The sequence below is a fragment of the Dermochelys coriacea genome, chromosome 2 (genome assembly GCF_009764565.3).
Source record: "Dermochelys coriacea isolate rDerCor1 chromosome 2, rDerCor1.pri.v4, whole genome shotgun sequence".
Classification (NCBI taxonomy): domain Eukaryota; kingdom Metazoa; phylum Chordata; order Testudines; family Dermochelyidae; genus Dermochelys; species Dermochelys coriacea.
This window is the reverse complement of record NC_050069.1, coordinates 37066322-37084612: the sequence shown is the minus strand read 5'-3', so window position 1 is coordinate 37084612 and position 18291 is coordinate 37066322. Positions and strand designations below refer to the sequence as shown.

General features: G+C 38.8%; 1 protein-coding gene across 23 annotated transcripts in view; it reads left to right on the top strand.

Annotated features, from left to right (window-relative positions):
• Positions 1-18291, top strand: part of RIMS2 (regulating synaptic membrane exocytosis 2) — a 786041-nt gene that overhangs the window by 243187 nt on the left and 524563 nt on the right. For 3 of the 23 annotated variants that reach the window (XM_043507461.1, XM_043507457.1, XM_038389648.2), the window contains exon 1: positions 14547-14941. The exons of 16 other annotated variants lie outside the window; for them this stretch is intronic. In XM_043507461.1, the coding sequence (XP_043363396.1) occupies positions 14820-14941 (122 nt within the window). In that variant the 5' untranslated portion in view covers positions 14547-14819. Of the gene's footprint in view, positions 1-14544; positions 14942-18291 lie in introns of those variants that run through there. 4 more of the 23 variants (XM_043507456.1, XM_043507455.1, XM_043507454.1 and 1 more) reach the window with 3 other exon arrangements.

The window sequence follows — 18291 nt, the reverse complement described above, 5'->3', positions numbered from 1 at the left end:
GAATAACAGATGTTACCATGTTTGAATAATGCCATGAGCATGAAATAAGAGGTCATGCCTCCCTCTATGCCAATATAGAAAGTATGATGCTCAGGGATGACATAACAGGGACTCAGCTAAGCAGTAGGAATGGGTTATTCAATTCAGACAAATAAGAATTGGCTACATTCTTGTTCATCCATTGTTCATCCCATACAAACCCCAAACCCTTTCAGAGATTTGAATAAGTTTGGTTAACTTTTAAAAAAATTATTTTTCATACATCTATACTTCCTGCATTTGGCCAATATACTATAGGGAAGGCTATTCTCAGAGTATATCCTACCAGGTCCAATGCATGAAGCAGTGAAAATCTTGCAAGAAATCTTGTTTCCATGAAATTTCCAGTGCTGAGTTTAGTTTGCTTTTGCTGCATCTATTTAACAGTCTGCCATGTTACAGAGAGAGAGGGTACTTATTCTCTGGATGAACTGGGGAATTGTCAGCATCATAGTGAATTGGTTTGGAGCAAGACTAGTAGATTGGGCTCTCTGTTCCTTTTCAACCTAAAAAAAGGGAAACAAAATTAAATCAGTAAGCCAAAACTAAAAAAAATTCTTGAGTGATCAAGTAGCATCATAACAGTAGTATCTGCTTTCCAGGCAGCAGACATAGCACAAAACTTGTACTCCCCTCCACATACAAAAAGATGCGGATGTATTCTCAGGGTATTCTCGCCTCCTTTTTGTTTTTCTGCAATAAAAATGGGTTGCTCAAAGTGGCTTCCTTTATTAGGGGCCAAAGGACAAAAATCCGTAGTACTGGGCAAGAACTACAAACAAGGCAGTGGAAGAACTATTTTTTGGGGTGAGAGGTTGTGACAGTTCATTTTCTGTGCAAATGTTCCTTAAATAGGAAGGGTGCCATGCAAGGAAAATCATCAAGGATTTCATGTGTATTCTGCAGCACCCTAATTCACTCCACTTCCTCATACAAGCCAGTGTAAGGGCATTTTTTGTTTTATAATTAATCGATTTTAGTAAGAGTATTCCATAGAAAGATACCACTTACTGTCAGAATTAGGGAGTTTAAATTGACACTATATGATGAGAAATGTAACCAGGTTACTTTTTAGTTTCTGTTTTGTGTTTGTACAGCACCTAACACAATAGGGTCCTGGTCCAGGACTAGGGTCCTAGGTGCTATTGTAATACAAATTAATAATAATAATTTGCCCAACAGATTACCTGTCTGCAGTCTCAGTTGTCCCTTCTTGGCTCCCCAATGACTGCACACGTACCCATGTTGTTCTTGTGGGCTGGCACATGCACTAAATATAAGCACAAGCACTTCCTACCATGGGATAACAGGAGGTTCACCAACAGTCTGTCCCTTAAGGCTTAATCTTCTCTCTCACCTTGGAGCAGGGTTTCACAGCCCCTTCTGAGCTTTGTAATTTGTCAACTTTCTGCTTGATTCAAACAGTCATTTTGGGCCTTTTGGACTCCAGCTGAGGGCTTCCTAGCTCTCCTAGACCAGAGGTTCTCAACCGTTTTTCTTTCTGAGATCCCCCTACATGCTATAAAAACTCCATGGTCCTCCTGTGCCACAAGAATGTTTTTTCTGCATATAAAAGCCACGGCCAGTGTTAGGGGGTAGCAAATATGGCAATTGTCCAGGATCTATGCCACAGGGGGCCCCATGAAGCTAAGTTACTCAGGTTTTGGCTTCAGTCCCGGGTAACTGGGCTTGGGCCTCTGGGCTTCAGCCCCATGTGGTGAGGCTTCTGCATTCTTCCTTGGGCCCCAGCAAGTCTGATGCCGGCCCTGCTTGGTGGCCCCCTTTAAACCTGCTTGTGGTCCCCCAGGGGGTCCTGAACCCCTGATTGAGAAACACTGTCCTAGACCTTCTGTTTGATCTACTATGGACAACCGCCTATCTCTCCACTTTCTGCTCTTTGCAGGTCTCTCCATCCAGGTACATTTTATATCTTGCTTGCCACCTTCTTAGCTGCACTGCAGGAAAGCTTCCTTCTTCCTGTTATATTCATAAGTTAGAATATACTTGTTAGAGTATTCTTGTAAATGTAAGGGGATTGTGTAAAAACCAAATAGAAAGCCAGGGCTGTATTTTCCTGTTCCCTCTTGCCTATACAGTATTGAGGTCAAAGTAACATAGCTCTGGTGAGCAGGGTGGGATCAAAACAGTTTTGTTGCTCCTGAGTAGAGCAGGGTGATTTTTTTTCAGTGAATAATAAATCCACCAAAAATGCATTTTTTGGCACACTGAAAGTGTTTGCGAATTTGACGCTTATTTGCTGAATAGTTTCAGCTATTCTTTTTGCAGGACTGAGGCACCATCCACAGAAAAGAAGATGGTTGTGCAGCCACCCCTTTAAGCTTTAGTCATTGGATAAGAGAAAGAGAGAGTAAGTGATAATGACCGTAGCTTCGATGTTAGGCCACAAACTTGAGGGAAGGGGAGACCCAAGTTCATGTCCCTGCTCCAATAACTGTTTAATTACTTGTATAGAATGAACAGCTTCAACAGGAGAGGTTGAAAAAGCCACAAGAAAGAAAATGCCATAGCCCAGTGCACACCTCTGCAATGGGGGAGACCAATGTTCAAATCCTTTGTCTACATCAGGCAGCTTAGTGAGCGCCCTTACCTCTGGGCTACAGGTTATAAAGGGAAAGCATCCAAAAACATGTTTTATTTGAGTAGAAATGGATTTTCTTGATTTGTGAAAATTTTTCAGTATTTCAATTTTTTGTAACTGCCAGCGAATCAAAAAAATCAATTATTCACCCATCTCTACAGCTGAGAGGCTCAGCAGCCATGGAACTTGTCAAGTCTTCATGTGTGCTGGATTATGGTAAAAAATAAAAAAAAATTAAACAAAATTTAAAACAGTGCCCTGCCCTGCAAGTGTAATATGAACAGGCAGCCCATCTTGTAGGACATTCTGCCTCTGAACTGCTGTCACATGACTAGGGCCCTACCAAATTCAGAGTCCATTTTGATCAATTTCACAGCCAGAGGATTTTAAAATTGATCAATTTCACGTTTTCAGATGTTTATATTTGAAATGTCATGGGTGCTGTAACTGTGGGGGTCCCAACCAAAAAGGGGACTGTGGGAGGGTGGGAGGGTCGCAAAGCCATTGGGGAGGTCACGGGATTGCCCACCTCACTTCTCTGCTGCCTTCAGAGCTGGGCTCTGAAGACAGTGCAGCTGTGGAGCTTCCTGCAGCCAGGGGTATCCAGAGGTGGGTCTGATCTGCCCCCCAAGAGTGGCCGTGCAGGTGAAGAGGAAGTCCCAGCCCTTCCCAGCCTGGTGGACTAGCAGCTGGAGTTCGGTGAATGGTAGAAGCCCCCCATGCACCTCCCCCTTCTCTCCAATAGCTAGATTTCACAGGGGAGGTTTGATTTCATGGTCCGTGATGTGTTTTTCTTGGTTGTGAATTTGGTAGGGCCCTAGAGATGATCTTTTGTCACCTCAAAAGGTATTCTAGAAAAAATTTTGTGGAAGAGAATTTGTGCTTCTGTTTCTCTCAGATGTCACCAAGAGGAGCAGAAGGAAACTGATGAGGACAGCACAATTCTCCTAGTTATGCTGTTCCTGCTGGTGCTATAGGGAAGTGCTGTACTATATCTAGGATACAGGAACAATCCTCTGCTGCTGCATGAGCGCTCTGTGCGTGGGATGATATGAAAATAGGAGGGAATAGAGATTGTCCCTTTCCCCGCCACTCTATTCCTCTCCACAGTCCAAGGAGCATATTGTTAATAATGCAGATGTTTTTCCATGAAAAAATCTCCAAAAAGATGGGTTCTGAGGAAGAAATGGAAAATTTCCTCCTCCTTTACTCATTGCAGGGGTTGAGGTGTGAAGTCGGTCAGCTGAGATGTGTTTGTTTTCTCTCTGTCACCTATCTAGGTGGTCCAATGCTCCAGCAGAGAGCAGAGTAGCTGAGTCATGAGAGGGGAAGTGGAGACAGATAAGAACTCCTACTAGCTCTCCATAGTCCAACATTTGTTTTCTTCCATACAAGTGGCCTGAGGCTTTAACAGGATATGTGTTTAAAACATCTAACACTGGATTGATAAACCTGGGGAATTTCTAGCCAAAATGGGATATTTGGTCAGTATATACATGTGCTTCCTATACATTTTTTTCCATAACACCAGCACAGGCAGCAGAGTGAAACTGATACTTCTCACTTTCCTTCAGTGCTTCTGAAGGAGCAGCAGTAATGTGCAGGCAATTAGGTACAATCTTTTGGGATTGCAACTGGGGTTGTCAGAGAGGGAGTAAAGAAACAGAAAAGCGAGGAGGAAGGAAAAGAGGCCAGAAATAAGGTGGGAGGGAAAGGGTGCAAGAGGAGGCTGAGAGACAGCAGGGAGCAGCATGAATTAAATTGATGAGAATGGCACTGTCCTTATCTGTTTTGTATTGTATCATTCTCAGGTGACCTTCCTCTAGCCACTAAATGATGAGCAATGATAGATTCTAAGAGAACACCATTGGTAGATGTGAGATGGCTTCTTAGTCTCATGAAAAACCTTAGTCAGAAGCAGACGTAAGAACAACTCCATGAGTGATTTGAATTTAAAGACAAATATAGATATTTCTTCTCCTAAATGGAATTTTTGGACTCTGATTCATAGTGGTCACAATGTGCTGTGTCAGTCTGCTTTTGTGGCTGAAAGTCAGCTGACCTACCTTTCTTGTGTGCCCATAACTTTTAATATATCCAATAAGCTTAGGGGTGACTCTTCTAGGACTTGGCAAATCAGTTCAGGAAAAACAACAACTGATTAAACTGTAAACTGATACAAACCTTTAAAGAGGTTTTCTGTCTACATTTTAAATGCAGTATTGTTTGATCATGTAGGATATGTCTACCCCGCACACTAAATCTGGGTCTGTGGGACTTGGGCTTGTGGACTTGGTGTTTCCAAGCCCCTGCTTGAGTGTCCACACTGCATTGTAAACCTGGATTTGTAATTGCTGGACTTGGGTCTCACAACTGTGCTAATGCATCCATACTGCATTATGCAGACCTTCTGACTCAGATCTGCAGTTTGACCTGCATCCACATTGCAAAATGACAGGACTTGGACTTGGGCTCTGACCCACCCCTCTACCAGGGTCGTAAGACCTAGATACTGAGTACTTGCTGACCTGAGTCATATTGATTTGTGTGTGGATGTAAACTGGGCTTGGGTTCAAACCTGACTCAAATCCCAGGCTTCATGTGCAGTGTAAACATACCCTTTGAGTGCTCTGATAAGCACATTCTGTTACTTAAACAAAACAAAAATATAACCCCCCCCCAAAAAAACCCTGCAAAACCCAACAACTGCCCCCCCCCAACCTCCACCCAAAATCCAAGTTTTTTCGTTTTCCATTTCCGGGTGTCAGCAGGTATGTCAGACTCTGCTGAGCTAACTGCTGTTTTAAAATCTTGTTCCCTGCGATTTCTCTAGAGGCAGATAGATACAATACATTTTAGCTCACCTTTGACCTAGGAAAGATACAAAGAATGCAAGATTTGAAGACTGCAGACTCCCATAGCCCAACAGTTATTATGCGGTCTAATGAACTTAAACAGTGGTCATATTGGCAGAGAGAGAGGGAGATGATAAGGGGAGAGAAAAGGGAATGTGGAAGAAAAAAGGACCATGGGAGCAACAGAATAGAGAATGACAGTAAATAGGTTTATGGTGAAATGGAGAGTGTGTGTGTATGGGGGAGGGTTAAGAGTCAGAATGTAGAATGCAAAATGTATTTTGAAGAACTGATCAAGGTTCTGGATCAGGTCAAGGAACTTGGGTGAAGGATCTGGCTGAGCTGAAAGAAGAAAGGGAAAAATAAGAATAATTATAGAGAAGGCTGGAGAAGGAAGCTCTAGAATAATAATTAGCACCCTAATTTGGGGCAATCTGAATCTTAATTTTCACGTCAGTAGTATAATATTTGCAGACTTTTTTTGCCTGTTCTCAAAAAGGATCTAATTAGCCACAAGTATTAATGAGTTCAATGTTTTTCCTTCTTTCACTGTTCAGGTATTCTGTTTTAGGTACATACACTTGCTAACATCTGTTCATATATATGGTAAGAAAATGTGCTGCCAGTTCTTCAGTGTTGGCAGAGAGGAAGGACTTCCTGCTGATGAGATGCCATTTTCAATATTATGCAGGCTGCTCATGCAAAGTCATTGTTGCCTGACACTTATGCCTTTAAGCAAGACCTCATAATGATTAAGCAGGCAAAGGTCCATCATAACAGATGGACATGAACACTGGGAGCCCAGAGTGCATGTATATGCAAGGAAATATGGTCTTGTGGGAAGAATCTCCACATGAGCATGCTGAAATGATTGGTTGTTCTCAGAAATAGTTGACTATAAGGGGGATATGCCATTGCTACTAGTTCAGGTTTGATCTGTATTGACCTGAACAACCAACTAAACAAAAACCCATCCCCTCCCCCCCAAAATAATCCTAATTTATAAATAGCTCCAGTGGAAAAAAAAAGTCAGTGGGACCAAAAGAGGAATTCCAATGTAGTTCTGTTTCTAGTTTGTCACTAGTGGGAATTGTCTTTGAGTGGGCCAAAACAAATATCTTCACCTACGTGACTTCAAATTCAAATTGACAAGGTCAGAAATGTGTTCCATAGGTGTAAGGAATGTGTAACATCAAATCTAAGTAAAGCTATTGATATGAAAAGCAATCCAGTAAGAAAGAGCATCTGCTGCAGAAAAATCAGGAACAGTAGTTAAGGTTAAAAAATACGGATGAACTGAAATGTACCTTTACAGGATAATTAGTTGTGTGAAAAGAAAACCTGCCAAAATCAAGTTGCCAAAACATAAACTACATGAAAATACAAACTGTCAAATGCAAGCTGCTGAGTTTTTTACAGTGAATTAATGAAGATTTTGGAGTAATATTATTCTGAGGGTGGCTTCCAAGCAGTAGTTGAGTAAGGGAGTATTAAAATTTCATAAGTATTTTTGCTGCAATAAACCACCCTTCTATTATTTATTATGCACTATCGGTGTGGCTTAGTGCTATACAAACATTTGCATACACAAAAACACACAACATGACATTGCATCACTATTTGTTTTTATGCCTTTGAGTTTACATAAAGTAATTTGAAATGGCAGGCAATGAGGTGATTTTCCAAATACTCTGGACAGTTATTATAGTATAAGACTTAAGGACATTCACTAAATATTATGATTTCAATTTATTTTACCTTAAACCATGAAATCCTAACACGAGTTGATCAGTTAAATTTCTTTTTTAAAAAAATGAAAGCTGTTTACCTACTAAAATTATCCATATTTTCACCTAAACATTTGGGCCAAAATATTGAAATGTGGCCTCTGATTTTGGTTATCTGACATGAGAGATCTTTGGCCTAAATTTCCCACATACTGAACTGAAGCCCTCATTTACTTAATTTGGAGTTGTGGTTCTAAGCACATTTGACAATGAGGACCAAGGGGTCTCAAGTTGAGCAAAACAGAGGCACACAAACTCAGAGGCTACATTTTAACATTTTTGCCTTAAATTTTCTTGAAGCAGCAGTGAAATATTTTCAGTTTTTTGGTTCAGATGACTATAGAAATATTATTCAAGAATCTAACTGACAATGCATCATGCACATTTCCTCATATTTATAGTTCATGACATTGGCAATTATGAGCGCTATCATGTAAAGAAACTGGCACTCAAAAACAGTTTTTTTCAATCTGTAGATCTGTTACTTTACATATGTAAGAATGTCTTCTTGTTATGGACATTGTTGACCATAATAACAAATAAGAAATCAATTGTCAGGTAAACAGAAAAATGTATTCTAAATGTTGAATTTTCTTGAAATTAGCACAAGTATTGAAATTAAGTCTTGGGGCTGAATTCTGTCCTTGGATGAGGGCACAGAGCTCCCATTAAGAATAAAATGCCTATTTTATAGCACTTTTCATCAGTAGATTTCAAAGAGCTTCACAATCTTTAATATATTTATCCTCACAACACCTTGGTGAGGTGGGGAAGCATTATTGTCTCCATTTTACAGATGGGGGACTGAGGAACAGAGAGGCTAAATAACTGGTTACACAGGAAGTCTAGGGTGCAGAGCAAGAGGTGAACCCAGATCTTCCACATCCTAGGCCCATGCTGAGCCACTGGACAATCCTTCCCCTCCCATTGACTTAAGTGCTAGAACAGGAGAAAAAAATGCACAATATCAGAGGAACACTATCAATGGCCTCAGCATTTAGTTTAAGACTGAATTTGGTGCGACTTTCATACCTGTTTCTGAGGATTAAGTTTGGCCCTGTCTCCCTGCTTCTATTCCATCAGTTTACATCGCTGCCTTATCCCTACAATTAACTCAAAAGGAATCCCCTTTTTAAGAATTCTGAAATAAAATCTATATCTATATGCAGATTGCTGTTTCAGTACTTCTCTCTCTGCATCTCAACTCTAGGGTGCCATATGTCTCTAGAGATAATGATGTTAGAACAGCTCTAATAGAATCTCAACCCCACTTTTAGACATATATAATAGTTTGGATCTGTTTCCCTATTATCCTTATGGCTACTCCCACAGTTTTTTAATGCTGTCAATGTTCTTCTTCCCTCATGCAAGCTGGGTTTATTAGCTCTCTGAAGTTGGGAGTGGAATGAAAGTTAAGTTCAGTTCTGGTCTTGGCTACAGGAAGCAGCTGCAACATAAAAGAAAGAGGAAGACAGAGAAAATCCAGTACTTAGAGGCAGTCGGAGAAACAGTAGCTGGATATTGGAGGAAAAAAAGAAAAATCTTTCACCATGTCATGGCAATACACACAGAGAAAATTTTAAAAAACTTACCAGACACCTATTAGTCAATGAACTAAATCTATTAGCAAGAGGTAGATATGAAAGATGACAATGGAGATGGGGTCTGTCTGCAAGCCTTAGGTGCAGAGCCCTTATGAGAAATTAAGCCACCCTTGCTGCTGGTGAGGAATTGTCATTTCTACCAACAATCCTGTCCTTTGACCTTGCTCCTCGAGAATCTCTGAGAGAAGAGAGATTCAAGCCCTAATGGCTGACCCTCCTAATATGGTCTTCTATCCTGACAAGGTGTCTCTAAGAACTCATCCATAGTTTCTACATGCGGTGGTCACAGAATTCCATCTGAATCAACAAAATCACCTGTGCATTTTCTTTCTCAAGGGGCATGCTTCCAAGATGGAAGTAACTGTCCACATCATACGTGCTTTATCATTCCATCTTCAAATAGAGAGCAGATCATGTCTTCATCAAGATTCTTTGTTGCTGTAATGGAAAGACTGAAAGACAAGGCAATCTCAGTTCAGAGACTATCAAAATAGATTTCTGGCAGTGTAAGAACTTTCTGAGTTAGCCAAACTAGAACCACATGCTATTCTCAGGGCCAACTCTACCAGAAGAATGAAGAATGAGTCTGTCTCAGACATTTGTGTGCCAGCCATCTGGGAAGGTGTATTCATACACTTACCCAAGCACTACTCTGTTATTGAAGTCTCAAGGTCGAAGGCTGTGCTGCAATCCTTATTTCCCTAAGACTCCAAGCTCCTACCTCCATTGCACTGGTCTACTGCTTGGGCATGACGAGAATGATTACATGATTTTAAAACATGCCTTTATGGACTCAAGAAGCTCAATTTATTTAGTTTAACAAAGAGAAGGTTAAAAGGGTGACTTGCTTACAGTCTATAAGTAAATACATGGGGAATAAATATTTAATAGTAGGCTCTTCAGTATAGTGGTGAAAGGTGTATGACACAATCCAATGGCTGAAAGTTGATGCTAGATAAATTCAGATTGGAAATAACATTATTAACAGTGAGGGTAATTAACCATTGGAACAGTTTACAGAGGAGTTGTGGTGGATTCTCTATCACTGACCTTTTTTATATCAAGTTCAGAGATTTTCTAGTGATATGCTCTAGGAATTATTTTGGGGGCCATAATTTGTATGGCCTATATTATAGAGGAGGTCAGACTAGATGATCACCATGGACCGTTGTGGCCTTGAACTCTATGAATCAGCAGGGTTGGAGTCTTTAGATCCACCACACAAACCTTTACTACTTGAGCTAATGAAATAACTGATAGCAATACTAGGCTCATGCTTTATGTGGACCAACAGTAGAGAAGAATGAAACACATTTTACCAAAGGGTTTCATAGATATTTGCTGACAACAGAGGAATTGTGAGATTCAAGAATTTTGGGATCCATTTTAGGCTGTGAAGGGGAGTGTTATCTAGCAGGCACAGACATGTCTGCCCATTCGCTACAAGTTTTGACCCCTTATGCCCCATCCTCCCCAACTTTTCCCTTTCCCAATACTGTGTCTTCCCCATCTCTGACTCCTTGTCCCAGTCCTGTTCTCCTCACCTTCTCAGACCCAGTCTGAACCCCTCAGACTTCTAATTCTAGTCCCAGTGTTCTTGCACAGCCAAGTCTTAGTCACCCTTTATGGGCTTGCTGTCTGAATCCCAATCTCTCCACCCACTCCAAGTTTTTCACTCTTCCCACACTTAGTCTCCTTGCCCAGCCAGTGCCAGTTCCTCCCTCATAGCTCTTCTTCTGATCTGTTTCTCCCTGTGTTTTTTCGGATCTGTTCCCCTTTCACCTGCCTTCATTTCCCCCGATACTGATTCTTAGTCACAGTTTCCTTGTCCAACCAGTCACAATCTCCCCCATTGCCCAAGCTCCTCATCCAATCTCAGTGTTCGCTCCCATCCAGCTGGCTCCCAGTATCCCCATGTATCCCTCACTGGCTTCCAGCCTTCCAGCCCAACTAGTCTCATCCTCCCCTCTGGCAAACCAGTCCCACTCTCCTTGTCCAGCCAGTCCCAGTCTCCTTGCCCCACCAGTCTTAGCCCCATTTTCTCTTCTCTCCCATCTCAGTCTCACCTAACTCTTTGTCCCAATATACTTATTTCTTCCCCGCCCCTCCCACCGCCCCGGTCCAGATTTTGTGCTCTCTACATTCAAATCAGATGGCTTCCTCCTCCACACTGGCTCTGTTCCACATGGATGTAATGTGAACCATAGTAGAAAAAGGACATACTTCTTCTCTCTTCCACTACTATGTAAGAAAACTCTCCTCACTCCACATTCCTTCTCAGGACCCCCTATATAAATAGATAGGACTTGTAGTGTGCCCTAAAACTGAAAAAAATGGTGATTCTGTCATACATAAGATACAGTACATGCTCTTGAGTCTGAAAGCTTTTGAGGCTAGTAGTAAGGTCTTAACCTTAAGGCATTTATAATAAGAAGAGTAGCTGGGGTAGCTACTTAATTATTCCCTCTTATCAATAAAATTTCTGTTAGCACTGGGTAAGTTCAACTTTGCTCTACCATTTTTGTTATACAGTGATAATAAGTATTAGTAATTGACAGCCCGTGCTATTGCATGGGTGTAATTCTTAAGCCATGAATATAAAAGCACTGAAAGTGGCTGAGAACAAAAAAATTGGATGATAACAGACTGCAAATCCCAGTGGTGAGTGAAACTGGTGATATTCTAAACAAAAAGAGCTCCCAACCATGCTTCTAGCTGGTTCCATCATTTCATACTGATTCAACAAAAATTGTAGGTTTCAGAGTGCTGTTTGTGGTTAGTGTGTGTGCTGGTTGTGGTGTTGTGTGGGTGGCTGGGTTGATTTATGTGTGGGTTGTGATCTATTGGGGGAGTTGTGTGGATTTGTGTGGGCAGAGAATGAGGGTGGTGTGCTGTGCTGAGGGTCTGTGTGCGTATGGGGTTATTGTGTATGCTGGTTGTGGTATTATGTGGGTGGGGAGTTGAGCTGGGAGATTTGTGTTGATTTGTGCAGGTGGCAGTTGGGCGCCTGAGTGTAGCAGTTGGGCCAAGTAGTTTACCGTCTGTGCAGTCTCCCACATACAACCAATTAACTTGTTGCATGCAAATTCACTGTAGAGTAAGGGTGGTGATTGGTTGAGTTACCTCTGATCTCACAATGTTATCTTGGCATGGTATAGTACATGCCTTACTATGTCTGTACACCTCACAAGTGTAATTTGTAAATCAAAATGGCTGAGAACTTAAAAATTGGATGGTAACAGACCACAAAACCCAGTGATGATTCAATCTGGTGGTAATCTAAAGAAAAAGAGCTCTAAACCATGCTTGTAGCTTCATTCATGGCTTCACACTCATCCAACAGGCATTTTAGGCTTCAGCGTGACACACAGAGTGACATTCCTAGAATCTTATTATATGGATTAGGGACAAAGGAATAAGATTAAGAAAAAGTATATTTATGCATGTTTGCACAAATAGAACAAATTACCTGTCTTCTTGTAGCAGTTACAGTAGGTGGGTGATTTTAATAGGTTTCCTTTTACTTTTAACCATTAGGAATGGTATTACTTGAATAAATAGGTATTTTCTACACTTTGAGAAGTTAACTGTTGATTCCTTATCCAAGAGTAAAAATATAACAGGAAATTTTTAAAGTATGTTCTACATTTTAATCAGTAGTTCTCAAATTGTTTTACAAAGGAGGGTACGTATCATTACCTTTACAGATATGAAAACAAAAGCACCGAGTGGCTAATACCAAAATGTTCATATTTGGGTGCCAACTGTGAGCATTTTGGCTTTGGTGATGTGAACAAAGTCACCCAGCAGTGTAATTATGTAGCTGGAATTGGGAATAAAACAGAGGTCTCCAGACTACCAGTCTTGTATCTTATCACAGGACCACATTGCCTCAGTACTATTATCAGACTGTCACAAGCCTAGTAATTGTAAGAGGTTTGGGATCATATTTAACACGAAGCAGTTATACATCTTGACTGATGCAATGGAACCTTTAGCTGTATATCTTTGTGACGGAATGTAGACAGACTAATTTCAATGCATTATATAAAAATGTCGTTTCCCGCTTCATCCAGGTTAGCTAGTTTCAGGAGTCAAGTTCTCATTCTTTCTCTTACAGTAAAATATCCATAAAGAATGTGCTCTGTAGTAATGAGTTACTATAGTTGCCCTATATAGCTGTGCATCAAGCTTACCTCCTCCGTATGTTTTAGATATAAACATATTTCAATAATGCATGGTATCTTGCTATTGCCTAAATTAGCAATAGCAATTCAGCTAAAGATTGCTTCTCCCAGTATTCTCTAGCATGGACTTTGATAATATTTGTTTTGATTTAATTAATAATTTTTCTCCATTATATTTTTTGAAAGATTATTTAACACAGGTGTCAGTGGGGAATCCTCTGTCTCCCTTTCACAAACTTGGAAATGTTTCCCACTTCCCATCCCCACTATCCACCTTCTCCTGTGAAAGCTTTGTGTTGTGGCTGCCATCCTTTTGGCCTGGGAAGACTGGATAGGGACTCCCTTCTGAACCCATCAATGCAGGTTTTTAATTAGTTGGAAGGTTGCTTATTTCCTTTTCCTTGAGGGTTAAAATCGCTTTTTGTGCTCAGGCTTTAATAATAACCCTCATTTTATGATAGTTTATTTGGGGATTTTGTAATTAGTTGGTGAGATGTTTAAAGCAGTACACAGACAATAAGAGATTCTAAGGAAAATCTTATTAATTGATATTCTTCAATTTGACAGTAATTGGATATATTGTAATATTATGCTATAATTTGGCCTGAGTATTGAAAGAAAAAGGAAAAAAATAATTTGCATTCATGGACAGTTATTTGTCAGATTTTAAACAGTGTTCACTGAGCACATTACACTGTATTCCATCAAATGAACAGTTTTGTCTCCTACTCATTGACTTACTGTACTGCACATGCACCAAAGTAGGTTTCCTAGCCTATAGCTTTCCTTGGGGTTAGACAGGTATGGAATACTTGATGCAATGATTGTCTTGATCACTATTAAAATGGTTGATTACGTGCAATAAGCTTTGAAAAGGTGCTGAAGGCTTCTTATTTTGGAGTATATTGTATAGATGAGTGACATTCATTTTGGATTATTTTTTAAATATCTGTGACAAATCAGTGTCTCAATACTATATGTATAGTATGTAACTGAATAGTATTACAGAATAGAACTCAACAAATAGTATTACAGAATAGAACTCAATTAAAATAGTTAAGAGATGAATATCCTATTATCTCATGCAAGGTACAGCATACCTTTTCAAATACAAGAGACAAAAGGCCTATTGTTACATTCTCATTGCTACATATTATTGTATGAAGAATACAATAGCTATTTTTAGCATGGTCTGTCTGTCCTGTACAGCTGCCTCCACATTAAAAAAAAAGACCTACATACTTGGTCACTGGGTTTGGCCATTTTTACAGGGGAGGGAAAGATGCAGAAATCTTCCTCCTCTTAGACAGTAGTAACACTGTAAGGATGCCTTGTCCTCATTTTTATTACTTCTGAGATTTTATTGCTGGCAGCCAGATGTGCTGAAACTCCTGACGACAGCATCTATTCACTGCGTGTTTTTAATAGGCTTAGAGAAATATGAGTAGAGTATATGAAAGCAGCTCAGCTTCACACTTCAGCTGGGAATGCCCAAAAAGCCTACTGCTGTTTAGAATTCTTGCTACAGTCAGGAGAAAGCCACACGGGTACTAAATCTTCTACGACTGAATTAGAAGAATAATGACTGTACAATTAACTATCAACCCCTGCTCATTTAGGTACAGTTTTTACAGAGATCAGGAAAAATATGGAACTTGACTGGCATATTTGTATTTGATGGTGTCTGCAAAATAGATGACTTTTAAGACAGGTGGGGAAGAAAAATAAAAGGGAAAGAAAGAAAGAAAATGCAATTTGAGACATTGCGCCAGGTCTGCAATTCTGTTTTATCTCATTTTCATGGGGTTTTCTCATCCCCTCCAAATGTTTTACAAAATGATCTTTTTGGACAAACATTGAACAACATTAGGTAAGTAGAAATAAAGCATTTTTCCTGTAGCATTTCTATGCTCATGACAAGAGTTTATCTATATGTATGTTTTCTGGTAGAGAACCTCTGTAATTAGACTTTGAAATATTAATATTTTATTGTAGCAGAGAGTTCCTTCTGTTGGTAATTTCATGTTTTATATAGGATTTAAATGAAACTTGTTCTGCTGAAATAAAAACAGTTTAACTAAAATAAAATATTTAAGATATATATGTCTCTTTCAAACCTATTAGCTACCATTATCAGGCAGCATTATTAGGTGTAATCCTAAAAACATATTAAATATTCACAGACAAATATGTCTGAGAAAACAATTTTATGTGGATATGGCAGTGAAAGGATTAAAGCTACAAGGATGTGGCTATTTAATCATAAATAATTTGTTGGATGTAAATGAGCAGTCCTGCATACAATTTGCAAAATATGCAGAAAACACTTTGTTTTCAGAAGACTTATATATGTGTATAGTGCTTTTCAATAATCTTTTAACTAGCCATATTACAGAAGATCAGTAGATGCTTTGCAGTAGGTCAGTCAGTTCTGAAGGCTATTTTGTTATGAACAGCTATTGTTTTGTGGGAAGTGGAGATGGCAAATAGTGGTGTTGCTTATAGTTGTGTTGGGGTAGTTGAAGCTAAAATACTGGTTTGGAATTCATTTTTTCGTGGTGAACTCTATTAAATATTACTTATTACTTTTATTACATTTATTCAGTAAACACATGCTGTATAAGTGATGTCTAGAACTTTTTTCATATGATTATTAAATATTAAAGGTGAAAGAAATAGAGTTTTATCTAAAAGAATGAGTGAAGGCAGAGGAAGAAGAGAGAATTCTGTAGTTTTGTATAATGATGATGCATTAATGGAAACATTCTGGAAAAAGGGGGAAGTAATAGTGTATAGAACATATAAATAACATTTAAATCTTCCCTTCTCTATCTGTAAGAAAGGCCATTGTTAAAAAGGATTTTCTTTCTCTTAAATACAACCACATTTCCACTTTAAAAAATCAGAAAACTATTATCTGTTTATTTCACCAGACTATTATTCTAAGGATTTCCATTACTGCTGCTACTTCTTTTACACACAATCATTATATTTATTTAATGTAGTTCTTCACAAGTTTTACTGTCTTAGAGATAATTTTCTAATTAGTCATGCAAATTTATGAAGCTGGCGATTGTAATCATGTTTAATTTAGGGACAATTGCAAAGTAAAGTTAGTCCATTTAAGGAATTTAGGTATCCTTTCAAACATAAATGAAAATCTGTAGTCAAAGGTAAGATTTTCTCCTAACATGGCTTTTTTGCATGCTTTGACATCTTTGAAGATCTACAAAATGGAGCAATAATTTGTATATTATCAACTATGCTTGTAAAATAGTGCACATCTCCAAGTGCATAGTCTTAGGCCTGCAGCTACCAACACTGCCTAAGCAACTGTTCTCAGCATCCATGAACCTATTCCTGATTTACTCATTTCTGCTTTTGCAGTAATCAGAGTGCATGCTCCTTGCAAAAAGGAAAATTTAATGCTTTTAGGTAGGTGCGTGCATGCGTGTGTGTGTGTGTGTGTGTGTGTGTGTGTGTGTGTGTGTAAGAGAGCAGCTGCAAATGATAACAGTTTCAAATCATAAAGACATTCAGAGAAATATTTTATCGCATTTAATATGGCTGAGACTTAAAATTGTTTATTCCAGGGGACCGGTTAATGAAAGAGGATTACCTGGAAACTCAATCTCAATATTGTTTATAATTTTAGGCTGAGGATATTTCTACCTCTTTAGACAGAAATTTGGTGTTTTTTCAAGCTAGTGATTTTGGGCTTCAGAAAGCCTTGCTGTTGTGCTGTTTTTAACAGCATGGAGAGACTAAGCCATGTTTTCTGTGGTAATTAAATGTAAACTGTCTGATTAATTGAAAGTATTTAAGGCTATTGTGTAAGTAGTTTTTTTTCCTGTCTTCTGGATAGGTATCAGTATTTTAAATTTGCACCTTGATGGTAGGGCTCTATAGAAGTCATTTATTTAATGGTCACTGAAAGTAAGAGGTCTTCCCTAAATTTGTTTTGGAGGTTACTTAGCTATGTTATTTATTTTATGATTTTTAAAAAGCAATTTAATTTTCTAATTAAATCATTATAATGGGCATCTTTCTCTTCTTTATATAGATTTTTCACTGAAAACTTTGATTAGTAGTGTAAAGCTATTGCTCTAAACTAATTGCTCTAACATCAAATTAATTTTTCAGAACTATGGATAGGCAAGCACATCAATATCTTTAAAAATAACAGCTTTTGCTTTTGAGATGTACAAATGTGATCTGTGTCCCAAGACCTGAAGTTAATTGTCTATTCATGGGATTAAACAGAAATAGTTCTTGTTCTTTTTCAATTATTTTTTTCCATTCAGTTTTTGGTTGTTATATTTGAAAAAGACAGACTATAGAAAGATAACTACTGACATATTAAGCATAAAATTAATCTGTTAATACATAGACTAGCACAGTGCAGCAAGCATACTAATATGGTATAAAATACAATATAAATTGCAAACTAAGGATCAGAAGGAGAGAAAGTAAGTACATATAATCATAGTAAGAGACACATCACTATTAATATGTTAACATGATCTAAACTCTTAATCTAGGAGACTTTAGTCTTTTTTGGAGGGCATAAGGAGTGCTGGTGTTTTGTTCCGAGAGACACTGAGTATCCTAGCACTCGTTTCCCAAACCCACCAACAACTACTAGCAAGGATTTATATCAAGCTGGTTTTTATCTCCCCCAGTTAGGAACCCTACTTGGTTTGACTGTCTTTTTAATATTTATTATTTATATTATAGTAACATCTAGAAGTCTCAACTGAAATTGGACTTCTGTTGTGGTAGAATGATGCTATCATTTAGATAGGAGTTTAGATATATAGATAGATAGATAGTTTAGATAGGAGTTTAGTTAGCCTCTGCTAAATAAACTGAAACACTCCATAAACTGCTGTAGTGGTGTGCAAACATTCGATGTTCTGTATGCTGTGCCCTCCCCCAGATGCTGAGTGTCACTTCCCTGACATTCCCAACTCCAGCTAGCTGAAGCAGCAAGACCCAAGAGTTTACTTCAGAAACTCTGGTCTTCTGAATTATGGATCATGGTGATATGTACTTGTGCATTGGGTTACATAAGCTCTTTCTATCTAACTGTGATTATTATTGTGAAAGCAGATTTTTTTCTGCATAGAGTATGTGTTTGCTCTCCACCTGGTGAGTAGCTAGTGTAGGGAATAAACTCCCCTTGTTTATGATTTTTATTTTGCAATTGAAATAAAAAGT